The 15,467-nt window shown below is 25.5% G+C and overlaps 1 protein-coding gene across 1 annotated transcript; it reads right to left on the reverse strand.

Annotated features, from left to right (window-relative positions):
• Positions 1–385: 385 nt before the first annotated feature.
• Positions 386–13,873, reverse strand: LOC145843851 (60S ribosomal export protein NMD3-like). The gene is made up of 13 exons (XM_082951095.1): positions 13,798–13,873; positions 10,436–10,570; positions 9,355–9,532; positions 8,492–8,608; positions 7,859–7,961; positions 6,467–6,545; positions 5,726–5,822; positions 5,121–5,238; positions 3,193–3,353; positions 2,363–2,548; positions 1,852–1,979; positions 1,450–1,514; positions 386–887 (listed from the first exon to the last, which is right to left on the reverse strand). Exons 1-13 carry the CDS (start codon positions 13,842–13,844, stop codon positions 754–756), a joined length of 1,548 nt encoding a protein of 515 aa, XP_082807221.1. The 5' UTR covers positions 13,845–13,873; the 3' UTR covers positions 386–753.
• Between the last annotated feature and the right edge of the window lie 1,594 nt (positions 13,874–15,467).

Here is a 15,467-nt window from a genome sequence, read left to right on the forward strand (position 1 = left end):
ATAGCGTGTTTTTCTGTTGAAGTTGTGATATGCTCAGTTTTCTCGAATGGAATTTATGTTGAGTAGAAAAATAAAATTATCTTTTTTAGACTGCAAAAACAAAGATAATATAGCAGAAGCAAATTAAATTTAGGTTTAATTTAATTTTTTTAACAAAACATATTAAAAAAAAATTAAACAATAGTATTACTAATACAAACTAGTTTATATAACATAAAAAAAATAATAATAAAAACTAATTCTTTCAAAACTTTATTATACACAACTTTGCTTACAATTTTCTAATAAAATTAAATACACCAAAAACAATAATCTTAGTAATAATATTACTTTTAAGTTATAAACGAGTACGTTTTAACTTGTAGATTTAGAACAGCAAATAAACACATTCAAAATTGATAAAAATTTAAAACCGTCTGTTACTGTAAAATATTTAAGTGTATAAAAATTTATCAATAAAAGCAAGTTAAAATACTGAACATTCTAAAATTTATTTCTTAAACTTATAAATAACTAATAACATTATTGTAGTGTTGAAACTAAAATTATTCTAAACTTTTACACAAAAATTATCAATATACTTTGCAAATTAAACTATATACTAATTAACCTATTTACAGGGTTGCCAAAAGTTTCTTAAAAGTTTTATCCAAGTTTTTAAGTTTCTTCCCGGTTTTTGAATGATTTTCGTCCAAAATTCAAGTTACTTCCAGGATTCTTAGGATTTTTTTGGCAACCTTGTATCTACTTTTATTACTCTTCCTGCATGTTATTCTCTTGGTTTTCATCCTGCATTTCAACATCCATGTTCATGCCATCCATGTTTTGAATCATTTCTTCGAGTGGTATTTGAGGCAAGTCCGTTTCAACTTGGGTGTGATCAGCATCTGTGTTTGTATAGAATAATAACAAACTTAATCTATCTATCTAATGCGGTTATTTTTTCAAAATATAAAAACGAAACAATACAGATATTTTTTTAGTTTCCCAGCAACCTGTCATCCTTACTTGGTTATTTTTTCAAAATTATATATTTACAATTAAATATAAATATTATGATGTCATACAGACTTTATTTGAGTAGATGTTGATCATCAATTTTTAGATCTATAACTTCTTTATTTAATGTGTTCCTTATCTTACGTTTTTAATTTAATACTCGTATCAACATACCATATCTAGTTTGTCTTGTACTGACTTTTTTCTAATTATCAAACTTTATTATGCTATATTTATATTGTTTATTTATTGTTTACAAACCTTCATTTGCGTAGATGTTGATTATCAATTTTTAGATCAGTAATTTCCTTAATTATGTGTTCCTTACCTTACATTTTTAATTTAAAACTCGTAGTAATATACCATATCTAGTTTGTCTTGTACTGACTTTTTTCTAATTATCAAACTTTATTATGCTATATTTATATTGCTTAATTATTGTTTACAAACCTTCGTTTGCGTAGATGTTGATGTGCTTTCTCATTTCTTCGTCTTCTTCGATGTCTTCTATGAACCTGTTATTCAAGAATAATGTTCAATTGATATGTTAGTGATAATTTTATAAATATGTAGGTAATACTAAGTATAATGAAATGTATTTAAAAATTATATAAAAAATGATTTAAAAACAACTACTTAAAAAAAAACATATGTAATCTTACTTAAAAAAAAAGATGTGACTAATTTGAAATGTTCAGAACCTTAAAAAAATAATTCAATTATTAAGTAAACAATAAAGTTTGTTGCAAATCTTATCAGACTTGAAGTTTATGCTAGTTTGAAAACAACATTTGTTTGTGTACATATAGATTTATCGTTAGACTTGATATTTTACCGCTTAGGTAATCTCACCTGTTCATGCCTTCGTTGTTGCCATCGGTGGCAACTGAGGCGGTATCCTCCTCGTTGGCCATTCTCTTCAGCTTCCACTTACGAGTGCGCTTCCTGCGTTGCTTGTCGTACACTTTCTTCACTAGGATCTGTTTTGAAAATGAAAAATTAGACTTTTTTTAACTGATATCTGTTCGGTTATAAAAAATTGAATACTTTCTTTACTTTTTACTAATGGGTAAAATTTTTTAACTTCTCGAGTTTTATTTACTGAGATGCATTTACTGTGGTTTAAAAATTTTTTAATATTCCAAGTTTTTATAGATCTTAAGGAAAATTGTTAACAAAGTTAAGGCTAAAACCTTACAAAATTTATAATGTTTCTCACAAAAAGTCAATTTTTACTTCAAATTAACAAAAACATTACATTATCTATCGTAAAATATAACTACCGTGATAAAGTCAGATTTGATTATTTTTTTAAATAAAACAAAATCATTTCAACCAAAAATAAATTTCATTCAAAACTCACAACGTCCGGAAGCACCCCCTTCAGATTGTCCATTTCGGGGTTGTTTATGTTGCTGTTGGCAACGTCCAGCCCCAACACCGAGTCCCCCTCGTTCAACAGGTGACCCAGATGGGTCCTGCAGTGGATGTACTCGTCAGTCATGCCCAGTTCGCTGGTCCTGACCACGTAGCAGTCCGCCAACACGTGCTGTTGAATATATATATATTAAACAATATGTCATAATTTGGTAGAAATATTATGTTACGTGGATGTTATGTTAACACTATGATAAAGATGTTGTTATTAGTAAATCACATTGCAGTCAGCTAATACAAGTTTGTTGGTTGAAATAATAGTATGACAGTAATGATAGAGGATAAAAGTTAAGGCACAAAGATACCTAGCAGTCCGCTAATACGTGCTGTTTTAAATGATAATTTTAAACAAATTGTTAGTTTCTGCCGGGTTTTTTCAAAAAAACTTAAACTCAAGGCAGGGATGCCACTGGTTTTTGGCAAATTTTCTCCAGGGTTTTAAAACTTCCTCCATGTTTTAAAAAGTACACGTTTTACGGTCTATGTTTAGTTTAAAATTAAGTTCAAGGTAAAAACTATCTTATATAGTATAACGACATTTAAAAGATAATGTAAAGCTACTTTAGATGTGTTTTTAAATAAAAAATGATCTAGATGAAAGACTTTTTGTGTCAAATCGAAATCTTACTAGTTAACATGTTTAAAATTCAAGGTTTTTCCAGGTTTTTTAATGATTTTGTTCAAAACTCCAGGTTTTTTAGCCTAAATTGTTAAATTCCAGGTTTTTCGACAAGACACATAAACATTTTCACCAACCTTCTTTGAGATCATGCCCTTCCCCAGTTTGTGAGGCTGCCTTCTGATTGGGTCGATTTCCATGACGGTGAAGTGGCTCAGTGATTTAGTCTCGCAAATCGCGCTGAATGTTGGCCTCTCCTTGCCGATATGCCAGTACTTGTCGCTTGGTACTGATGTTACTGTTGAGAAAATTAATAGTTATTATTTTGGTTTTATTATAAAATAATTAAGTATTTGTCATTTGGTACTGATGTTACTGCGAAAATATATAGTAATTATAAAAAAAAGTTCATTTTTCCTAGGTATTAGTTCTACTGTTGTAAAAAAAACTTTGTTTAACTGTTTCCAATTTTGTATAATAATGTGCCAGTATTTATCATGTGGCCCCAATGTTGCTGTAAAATTAAAAAACTTTTTTTCAATTATGTATAACAATCAGCAAGTATTTTTCATTAAGTATTAGTTCTACTGTTTTTTTTTTTGTATAATAACTCGCTAGTATTTGTAATGTGGCCCCGAGGTTACTTTGTGTGAATTGAACTAAATTTAAGAATTGTGCATTTTAAATTTATACTTTGCCAACATCAGTCACCAGGGTAGGTGGTGCCAATGTATGTGTTTATTTTAATGTATTGAATTTTATGAGAAGTGATTGCGCTTTTGATGCTTACTGAGATTTTCAAAATTTCAAATTTATTTTTCTTGTAGTAAACAGTAAAGGTTTGTCAGAAAACAGTTAATAAATGCTAATAAAGATATAACAAAGTATACTATTGTATATAATTGTAAGTAACTATTGTTAATAATAGATATTGTGTTTAAGTCTAAGGACAATTATAAAAAACTAATAAACTTTGAAATTTAAAAAAATAAAAAATTTAGAATACATTAGTAATAGTTTTTTTATTTAATCGTCTAGATTTGTTTTTAGAGAAAGTAGTTTGTAATTATAATGCTTTTATCATTCTAATAATAAATCTAACAATATAAATTTAACAAAGGTATTAAATTATAAATTTAAGTGTTTTTTTAGTTAATACTTAATAAACTTTTATTAAAAACATATTTAAACTTTAAACTTTATGATAATTCAGGTTGTAAGTTTTTTTTTCATATAAAAAAAAAAACTTTTTGTTTTAAAAAAATCACATAAAAAAGCTTAAATATTGATGGTTTCAAAAGAACTTTAATCTTAATCATAAAAGGTAATCTCGAAATATAAAACTGATTGACAATTTAGCATAAATAATTAAATAAAACTTTATTAAAAGTAATTGATTAGGTACTAATTGTAAAACTTGATAGTACTAAATGCTCAGATTGTATTTGAATGAAAATAATTTAATAACAAAGGAGTAAATATATGCTATGTTGATTTACAAAAAAAAATACAGGGTTGGTGAAGTTGCAATTAAAAGCGAATAAATTTATACTAATTACTTATAAAAACTACGTTTGTACGGTAATGCAATTTTAACATGTACACACACAACAAGTTCAAAACTAGTTGGGATTCATATAAAGTTAAATTTTCGAAAAGAATGAGGCACGTAAAACTCAGGGTCGGTTTACAAAGAGCACAAAAATGCTTGGAATGTACAATAAAATAAAATAATTAAATGTGCAGCGTCAATTTACAACATTGTAAAAATATAAACAACTCAAAACTAAGTTACTGTTGTCTAGTACTGTTATTTTTTTGGATGTTATGTTAATAATTAAAACATATAGCATTTTTGATATTTATAACATGTAGTTGTTTTGTTAATTTAGCAAATTTTTTAGATAAAGTTTTATAATATAAAAATATTTGATTATAAAAACAATGAGCAATATTCATAATCAACTAAATCTATGTAGTGTTAAAACAAATCAAATGGATATTGGTAGTACTCAAGCTAAACAAAATAAGTAATTATCAAGCTAAATTAGTAACTCAAACTAACTTTGTAAAGTGTTGAAATCTATCAAATGAATATTACTGGTCACTCTCAAGCAAATCGCCAGTTGACCGAAATTTCCGAGCTGGTTGGCAAGTTTGCGCGGTAGAACAACGATGTCATCCTGGAAAAATATATAGTTAACAATTTGAAGAATAATAATAATAGATTATGTTCTACAAAGTGACTTATTATTTACCTTATAATATTTATACTAGTAACAAAAATCAGCAAAAATTTTAATCTTAAAATGATAAATTTTCTTTTAGTAAAACTAAGTAAAGTATTTAAAAATTTCACTATGTACATACAAATGATTCAAACAATTTAAATTCATTTGCAAACTTGTGGAAGTTCTACGGAGTACGAAATTTTGAAATTGTAATTATAAACATGTAAATAAAAAAATAATAAACACATTAAATCACCTTGCAAACTTGTGGAAGTTCTACGGAGTACGAAATTTTGAAATTGTAATTATAAACATGTAAATAAAAAAATAATAAACACATTAAATCACCTTGCAAACTTGTGGAAGTTCTACGGAGTACGAAATTTTGAAATTGTAATTATAAATGTGTAAATAAAAAATAATAAAAACATTAAATCACCTTGCAAACTTGTGGAAGTTCTACAGAGTACGAAATTTTGAAATTGTAAGTCGCATTGTGGGTATCGTGAGATATCAGCTTCTTTGAATCGAAATATCTGAAAATATAAAAATTTGTTTGTATATATAAATAAACTTAATATCATAAAAGTTAAAAATTTGTTGGTTAGTACACATAAATACAATTAACCTTTAATAAATGTTTAATACTGATTTTAAATTTACTAATTGATGGGTTAAGTAAAAAACAAAAGATATTTTTACAATACAAATGATATTTTATACATTTAAGCTTTTAAAGTTCAAAGTTCAGACTCTTATTTCAATTTCATTATTATTACACATTAGTTTCATAAAAAATATTTTTACAACTTTAGTCTAACAGCTTAAAAAATCCCGTCTGACTATTTATCAATTGATAACAGATATTTTTTAAATTAAGATTCAATATCCTACCGAGAATAAGTTTCAAATAAAGTATGATTATGAATTTTTCATCAAAAAATATAAACATTTCGTTGACATTTGTAAAGCTGTGATTATTGATTTTATAGATTCTCTTAACTAAAACAAGTTATTATTCTTAATTGCATGGTAGAAATTTTTATTAAAATATTTTTCTTAAATAAATAACAACGCTCAAATACATTTAAGTTTCAAATCAAAAGTCTTTCCACTAATAAAGTGTTACATATTTTAAATAAGTTTGTAAAATATTTTAATGTTAAATTATTTATCATACCTGCACGGCAAAATTTTCATGAGGAAATTCTTCAATTTCACGGCGTCTTGATCCAGAGAGTAGAAGAAATCGAGTCCGTCTAAAATTTGTTAATTAAAACAAAAAGTACATCATAAAAAAATATTAAAATTAAACAGTTTAATAAGAAGAAATCGAGTCCGTCTAAAATTTGTTAATCAAAACAATAAGTATATCATGAAAAAATACTAAAAAAAAAAAAGTTTAATAAGAAGAAATCAAGTTCTCTAAAATTTATTATCTAATTGTTTATAACAGAACAACTTTATGAAGATTTGTTTTGCGAAGAAACATTGTTTTGAAATTTAATTCTCTGAAATATTGAATTTGAATGATGAGAAAATTATAAGACAAATCATAAGTCAGTATAACTGTAATATACAAAGTAAAAAAAGGATGTATACATTTATTAAACTTTTAATTTTTTATTGAAAAACACTAGGTTAGACACAAATTAAAACTTGATTTTTTTTTGTCAAATAAAAAGATCATTTGCATATCAAAATAGTTTGTAGTAGTTGAAAACTAGATAAAACTTTAAAACAAATCACTAAAAAAAGTATAAAATACTGTAAGACACTAATCGCTATACTTGATCGCTATTTAAGGCCATAGGGGGGGGTAGACCATGTTTTTTACAAGTTGATCTTATTTTATAGAGTTTTTACTAAGCTTCAAGATGCTTTTTACCGTTTTTAAAAATTCGAATTAGTTTTTGAGATATGACCGGCCAAAGTCGGGCCGCATAACAGGTTCCTTATGGGGAAGGAAAACTAAAACGGCGAAAAAAGACTAATGCATTCAAAATCTATCTCCTCCTTCATTTTTTAAGCAATCTTCTTCAAACTTTCACAGTCTATTCTTTATACAATAACAAAAAAACGTTATTTGTGACTTTAAAAAATTTCAAGTAAAAATACCTTTTTTTTGTAAAAAAAAATTTTTTTTGATGAAAATTCACTTTTTTTTTTAATTTTTGTCATAAAATTACAAAAAAAAGGTATTTTTACTTGAAATTTTTTAAAGTCACAAATAACGTTTTTTTGTTATTGTATAAAGAATAGACTGTGAAAGTTTGAAGAAGATTGCTTAAAAAATGAAGGAGGAGATAGATTTTGAATGCATTAGTCTTTTTTCGCCGTTTTAGTTTTCCTTCCCCATAAGGAACCTGTTATGCGGCCCGACTTTGGCCGGTCATATCTCAAAAACTAATTCGAATTTTTAAAAACGGTAAAAAGCATCTTGAAGCTTAGTAAAAACTCTATAAAATAAGATCAACTTGTAAAAAACATGGTCTACCCCCCCCTATGGCCTTAAATATAGAACATTTAAAAGATAATACATTAATGTATATTTACTTTCCTGAAAACTAACTAGATTGCTTGCTTATTTTAGTGGTGTTAGCATGCATGTTGTACTTCAGCAACACTTGTTCCAAATAGTAGAACGTTCTTTTGCGTGTCACTTTTTGTCTGACCTACAAAAATACATAAAGATAGTAAAAATAATGCAATAAATTAAGTTAAACGTATAAATCTTTCAAAATAATTAGTGTGCCAAGAGTGTGCGAACGCTAAGCAAGCAGGAGAAAAAAAATGAAAAGAAATAAAAAATTACTTGTAAACCAACAAACAAAGTTGTATAAAACTAAAAAAGTTAAACGCAAAATAAGGTGGAAAAATTATAATTAAATGAACAAGTAAGATAAGAAAACAACTAAACAAAATGTTTAATTAATACTATCAAAAAAAAGTAATTTTACATATATAGAATAAACTATTGTAAATGAAAACTTGTATTTAATCTGCTGTATGAAGATAATAATTAAGATTAACTAATTTTTAAAAGTTAAAATATAAAAAAAAGCTTTCAAGAAACATATAAATATATATAAACAATGACAACAAAACAATTTACTTGTACACTACTAAACTGAGTATTTAAAAACAAGGTTATTAAACTTAAAGGTAAATGGTAAAATATATAAATAGTAGCAAAACAAAATACTTGTACTGCAGACTTCCAGAAATCTTTAGCTTCCACTCTGTGGCAATCGATACACATTTGATTTGAAACGATGAACTCAACTTCGAATTCTTGTTCCAAACATGCGTTTCCTTCAATCTGAAAAAAACATTCAAATCATAAGATGCTTTTTAGTAAGTGTTAGGGGTAACAGCGATGTTTAATTAAATTTTATTTAGTAAAAAAAAATTGAAAATCTTGTTGGTAGTTGTGCGCAGGTGGAAATGTTCCATTTTTAGTGTCTGATCAAAATAATTTTACATTTTTTATCATTTTACATGAAAAAATTGTTCAAAACTAAGGTTTTGCCACTAATTTTAGTAATTTTTGTTTAAAATTTCAGGTTTTTCTAGGTATTTGTTTTAAAAATTTTTAATTCTACTTTTTTTTTACCCAAATTGTCAAGTTCTAGGTTTTTTGGCAACCCTGTTATTATCTATTATCATAAAGTAGTAATTATAATAATTAGTAATAGAGAGTAATTTTACTAAATTAGCTGACATTTGTTTTCATTGAAAGATTTTTCTTAAATACATCAAACAATTTTTTAAAAGTCTTATTAAAAAGGACTTTCAATAACAGTTTTTAGGACTTTCAAAGAAACATTAAGAAATCTATACAACTAAAAAAAAAATAATCAACACTTCCTGAATCTTAATTAACTTTTTTGACATACGTTAAACTGCATTAACCTGTTTTTTTTTAACTTGCACTTTAATCTGGTTTAAGTATAAAATTACTCATAAAACAATATTCATAAATTAAAATAACCTCACTTATAATACAAAGAATAACTTTTTTTTATCCTGGAATTTTTTATTCAACATAGAAAACATTTTAGTAACCTGTTTCTGAACTTGCACTTTTATCTTCACTCTTTTGGAGTGAGGCTCGGTCCAAATGAACCAGGCCTTGATGAACCTAACCCTGGATAGTGAGGGTTTCAATTTCTTCAGGCAGATATCAAGTAGCTCCTTGCTCTCCAGAGATGCCGCTACGTAAGAGCTTGGTGGTGACAGGTACCTGGAGATTTATATTCTATGAACATTAAATACTAAGTAGTAAAGTTTTTCTAATATAAAATAATTAAATTTTCTATAAAACATTGTTTTATTAGTTCCAAAAAATATTAAATCTGGAAGTATTTTGTTGAAGAACTTAATTTTATTTTGATAATGCTCTGAAAAAGACTTAGCTTCTAAAGGTTTTATATTTTTAAACTAATTTCATATTATAATATTATAATATCTAGATACAACTTGTCAGTTTTAAAAGCTAATTACTAAAATAATACATTAAAAAAAATATATAAAAAACGTTTTAAACATTCTTCTATTGCAAAGTAAAGATTTCTGGAAATCTTCTGTAAAAGTTTTGTTTTTGTTATTTTGTTACAATCTATATTTTTACACTGTAAGTTATTTTTATTAAAACTTTTCCACTAATAGAAAACTTAGAAAAATAATTCATGCAACTAAGATGCAATTAAAGATGTTAGGTTTAATTATCTTTATAAGAAACACTTTGTTGATAAATACTAGTTATAAATTTTGTTTTTATAGCAATTACATTGGTAAAAAAGTTTTCTTAAGTTTAAAAAATGTTCATAAAAAGTATTACAGAAAATGTTATAACACTTAAATGAAAAAAAAAACTCTTTGCAAATTCTACAATAACTTTCACATTTTCTGTTTTAATATAACCGAATATTATACAGATGTTTTGATTTTAATGATTCAAGTTTTAAATTGTAACAAAGCAACTTTCAAATGAAACATAAAATTAATGCTAAAAACCTTTACCAATTTCTATACAATATAAACTGTGGTTTCTATACAATTTTACTAAAAACCAAAAAACTGATACAACAAACTTTTAACTTAAACCATTTAGAATAACAAAACAATCACAAAATTATAATAAAACCTTTCGCAGTTCCTGCAGTGAACGAGCGTGGACTGCTTGGGGATTCCTTCGGTGATGTCTTCCGTCAGGCGCAAGCAATCTGCGCAAACGTTTCTCTCGTTTCTGTGTATCAGCACCCCGCACAGGCAACATGGTCTGTTTGAAAAAAATCATATATTAAATATTTAAATACATAAAATATTAAAATAAATCAGTATCAGCTTTGCATATAACTGACATGGTTTGCTTAAAAAATAAATTAAACATAACAAATAATAATATTAAAATAAATCAGTATCTGCTCCCCACATAAACAACAAGTCTCTGAAAAAAAATTATATATTTAATAATTCAATATACTGTGTAAAACATTGAAATAAATCAGTATCAGCTTTCCATATAACTGACATGGTTTGCTTAAAAATAAATTAAACATAACAAATAATAATATTAAAATAAATCAATATAAATTCTCCACGCAGGGTTGCCACTGGTTTTTGAGAAATTTCTTCCAGATTTTCTTAATTTCTTCTAGGTTTTCTGAATTTCTACCAGGTTTTTGAAAGTACACAGTTTTTGGGTCTTAATGTGTTTTTTTAATAATAACAAAAAAGTTAAGGGCATATGTTTTACCCCCCCCTATGCCCTTAATTTATATGATATATTGCTGTGTCAAATCAAAATTTTACTACTTTTACATGTAAAAATTGTTTAAAATTCTAGGAGCTTCCAGGTTTTTTAGCCTAAATTGTCAAACTCTAGGTTTTTCCAGGGTTCCATGATTTGTGGCAACCCTGCCCACATAAAAAGCATGATCTGTTTAAAAAATATACTGATTACATTAAATAACAAATTTAAATTAAATCAGTATCCAGGTGCTCAGTTAAGCAGCATGGTTGGTTAAATAGTAAATCTAAATATAACAAATAATAATATTAAAATAAATCAGTATAAATAACTTTCTACATAAGCAACTTGGTCTGTAAATAAATTAAATATTTATTGTGTTAATTAAAATATTTAATAAATGTACCAAAAAATAAATTTACAACATTAAATATAAACCCCTAAATCAACTCTCCAGACAAACAGTTTATTGTTTTCAAATAAGTAAAACAAATAAAGCAATATTTAATAACAAAATAATTCACTATTAATCCCTAACATGAGCAACATGGTCTAAATATGAATTTCAATTAAAAATTTAATAATGATTTGTATAAAACCAATGAAGCAGAAATGCACATAACTTCCAAAAACATAGCAGGTCACTTTTTAAGTCAAAAATAAGTCCTGAGTCATCCTGATATTTTTCAAATCCTTTAAAAAATAAAACTTTAAAAAATCAATAAATATCAAGCTCTTCAACAATATTGGTTATAAAATAAGAAATATTGAAACTAAATCATTTAAATCTTAATCAAAATCTAGATAATTTACCATAAAACTTTCTGAAGTCTTGAAACTATTCGTAGTTTTTATTAACAAAACTATCCAGAGTCAGCCTGGGTATAGAAAACAAATTCAAAGTTTCCTTAGTTTTACTGAGCTGAGTCATCCTGGGACTTTTTTAAATTTCAAAACATCATGAGTTATTCTGAGTGTCAGCAACCCTGACATAGTCTGGTAGTTTTTAAAAATATAATAAAACACATCAGTTTATTAAATCAGGGTTACTCAACTTTTAAATTAATTAAGTATTCAAAATCAATAAAATCCAAGCTTTTGAAAAAATATATTATAAATAATCAAAATATTAAAACTAAAACAACTAAATCATTTAGAGTCTAGAAGAAAAACTTTACTCTGATTTTCTTAATACCTTTAAGTATGATTTTTTTTTGTTTAAATTACAAACTGGCCTGATTCATCTTCATGAGAAGTTTTTGAAAAATATCAAACTAGCTTAAGTTAGCCTGAAATATCTTGACATAAAAAAATTAAACTGACTTGAGTTATTCTGAAGTTGGCAACCTTGATAGATGTACTTTTTATTATTTTTGGTTTATCTGCTATCATTGATTATATAGTAATGCTTTTGGTGTATTTTTTTGTCAAAGTATTTTTTTACACTTGCTTGGGATTATAAATTCAGAATTTTTTGTTATTTTAAAGTTTTAAATGTTGATATTATGTTTTACTAAGCAGAATACCACAGAATTATCAGTCTATAATTTTTATCATGTTATTGTATTTTAAAACACAGAGTTCTGAATTTTAATTCTTGACTACATACTGACCATGCCATTTCCATTATATTAAAATTTCATTGACTATGAAAATAATGTAGCAATATTTTAGCTTACTTTTTAAATTGTGATTTACACTTGAAATTATCACTGTTTTATTATTCTTTAATATTTAATTATTTTAATATTTTGAACATCATAAATTTTTTCTGTAGCTTGATTTCAATTTTTCTTTTTTCTATTAAATGTAACTATAACAATGTTGTTTTCAACAAATTGTTGCAGTTGAAATGACATAATCAGTATTTAGAAAATATTTAAGATTGAAAACTTGATGGTTTTAAGATTTACCAAATGATAGTGGGTGGAAATTGACTTTATTAATAAATTTTTAAAGTTTATTTTTTACTTAATTTTAACTTTATTAATAAATTACTGTCACTTACTATTACTGCTTTATAAAATAAAGATTGAGATATAAATATATGAGATATGATGTTTGAGAGTTTTATTTATTTCTTAAGGAAGGCACATTTTAAAAAGTAAAAAAACTACTTTAAAATCATATATCTACTCCTACACTTTTTTGTAATCTTTTTAAAACTTTTTCAGTCTAGTTATTATTAAATTAAAAGTATACATCTAATCTTTGAATAGTTTATTATCTTATTTTTCAAAAACAAAGAGTTTACAGAAGACATGTCACAGGAGGTTTTTAATTAGAAAAGGTATATTCAAGGTTAATTGAGGGCAATCTGTTTGTAATTAAAATATAGATAAAATCACTACTCCTAATGTAATTCATCAAATCAACACATAATATTCTTACTTTATATTAGAGAAAAGTTATGCTGATGCTGTTTTTTTTAATATTATAATTATTTTCTTTGGCATAACATAAAAGTAAAGTTTTTAAAGGTAAAACTGCAAAGTTTTAATACGTGAGTTTTTAGTTAAAATTTTTTTCTTTTTATAAATGATATTTTTAACCCCTGATGGTATAGGGTCCTAATGGCGGATTTAAAAACTCTCTGAGCTGAACTTTGCAAGATCAAAACCCATGGCTGACAAATGTACAAAAAAATACAAAAAAAAACAATATCACCTAGATAATAATTAATTTTAACCATTTTTTAATTAAAATTAGGCCACATTTTTTAAAAATCACTTATAATTAAAAATAATTGAACTCACATCAAAAGTGCTTGACTATTACCAAATCCATTCGTGACATACTCCATCCTTATTATTTTCTTTAGTCTTTCTACTAGTATGTAAAAATAAATAAATTATTATAGAAACCTGTGTGTTTGACTAAAATGGGCTTTTTTGTATTAAAGCTTTGGTGAACAAAAAAAAAACACAGGGCAAAAACCAGAACTTAAGTTATTTTTACAAACTGTATATTATTAAAACAGTTAGTTTTATTAGTTTAAATCAGTAAGTGTTAGCTTTTAAAAAAATTTCAAAATTGAAACCATTATTTATTATTCCAAAAACTCAAATTCTGTATTTTTTATATATAAACAAAAACTATTAGCTGACTGTAAAAGACTCTAACTTGTCAAAATCTATAGTACCCAAGAACAAAAGGTGAGCAGCATTATGGCAGTTGTTTGTTAAAATATTTTTGAAGTATTCTTTTATTAAAAAGGTAATCATTTTGGAAAGAACGCACGAGCAAATTTACTCAATAGCGGAAAAGTATACTTAAAGTTCAGTCTGATTTATATATTTGCTGAGTCAGCATTTTTTGTACACCATGACCATGTCCTTAGACCAAAATTTTTGAGCGCTTTTTTTTTTTGTTTAATCGTTCAATAAACAATACTTTTAAAGGTTTTTTTTTTTCTTTTTTGTTTATACCATTATCCGTTACTGACCTTACCCAAACATGTTAGAAATAACTCAAAGAACAAAATTTTAATAATAATTAACACCAAATGTAACATAAAAAAAGCTTTCTTTTATGATTCAGCAAATATTCAAGTTAGACTAATCTTTAAGTATACTAGCCTACAAAAAGTAAAAACATATTATCATACAACGTTTTCTTCGCAAAATTAAACTTTATTTTTTTCTTTATCTTTTTTTTTTCATGGTTGCACAGGAAGCTAGCCTAAACACACCCCTAATATGTACTCATCATAACATTAATATTTAAAACGACAAAACAACTTGTTTAAATGTTTTATGTATACTTGGTTTATTAAAAGATTTAGTTTTACATTATAAGCTGTTATACTTAGCATTGCAATCTTAGCTACAACTGGTTTATAAAACTCCTTATTCTATAATACATTTGTGTTTTTAGATACTTTTGGTTAAAGTTTCCAATTAGTGTCAATTAGTGTACATTTAACTCTTAACAATGCATTGTAGTCTTATAATATTTTTTTCACCAAAAATATCAGTCTGAGAAAAAAACAAAAAATAATTTTCAAATTAACTATTATTGTGAACTGTTCAAAAACTATGTGATACTAGTCTATATATCTTGATAACAAATCCATAATATATTCTTAAAGTATAAAAATACAGTTGTATAGATTTAAAACTGTCAGTCAATCAACTTAATACAAATAAATATAAAGGTAAAAATTTAAACTAGTAAAAAAAATTATGACTAATGAAATCAAGAATACTTTATATTTTAATTCTGGATACAGTTCTTTTATTATGGAAGAGGGGGTTCAAAATTATTAAACTTGCGAACCAATATTGTAATAATGGTTGTAACAATGAAATATAACAACTTTAGTATAAGTTCTGTTCAAAAATACATCTTAACTTATGTAAATATTTATAACACAAGTATTAAAAATAAAAATAGAAACTTCATCTACACTTGAATTGTAAAACAA

The sequence above is a fragment of the Thalia democratica genome, chromosome 9 (assembly GCF_965202585.1).
Source record: "Thalia democratica chromosome 9, ktThaDemo2.hap1.1, whole genome shotgun sequence".
Lineage (NCBI taxonomy): Eukaryota > Metazoa > Chordata > Thaliacea > Salpida > Salpidae > Thalia > Thalia democratica.

What these genes read in the sequence shown, in the direction of transcription:
- LOC145843851 (XM_082951095.1), bottom strand. Translation starts at nt 13,844, where the DNA reads ATGGAGTATGTCACGAATGGATTTGGTAATAGTCAAGCACTTTTGAT. An exon ending in AGATTTCAACACTTTACAAA is followed by an intron (nt 3,354 to 5,120) that starts GTTAGTTTGAGT and finishes TTTTCTCAACAG; the next exon opens with TAACATCAGTACCAAGCGAC. An exon ending in AGGGCATGATCTCAAAGAAG is followed by an intron (nt 2,549 to 3,192) that starts GTTGGTGAAAAT and finishes TATATTCAACAG; the next exon opens with CACGTGTTGGCGGACTGCTA.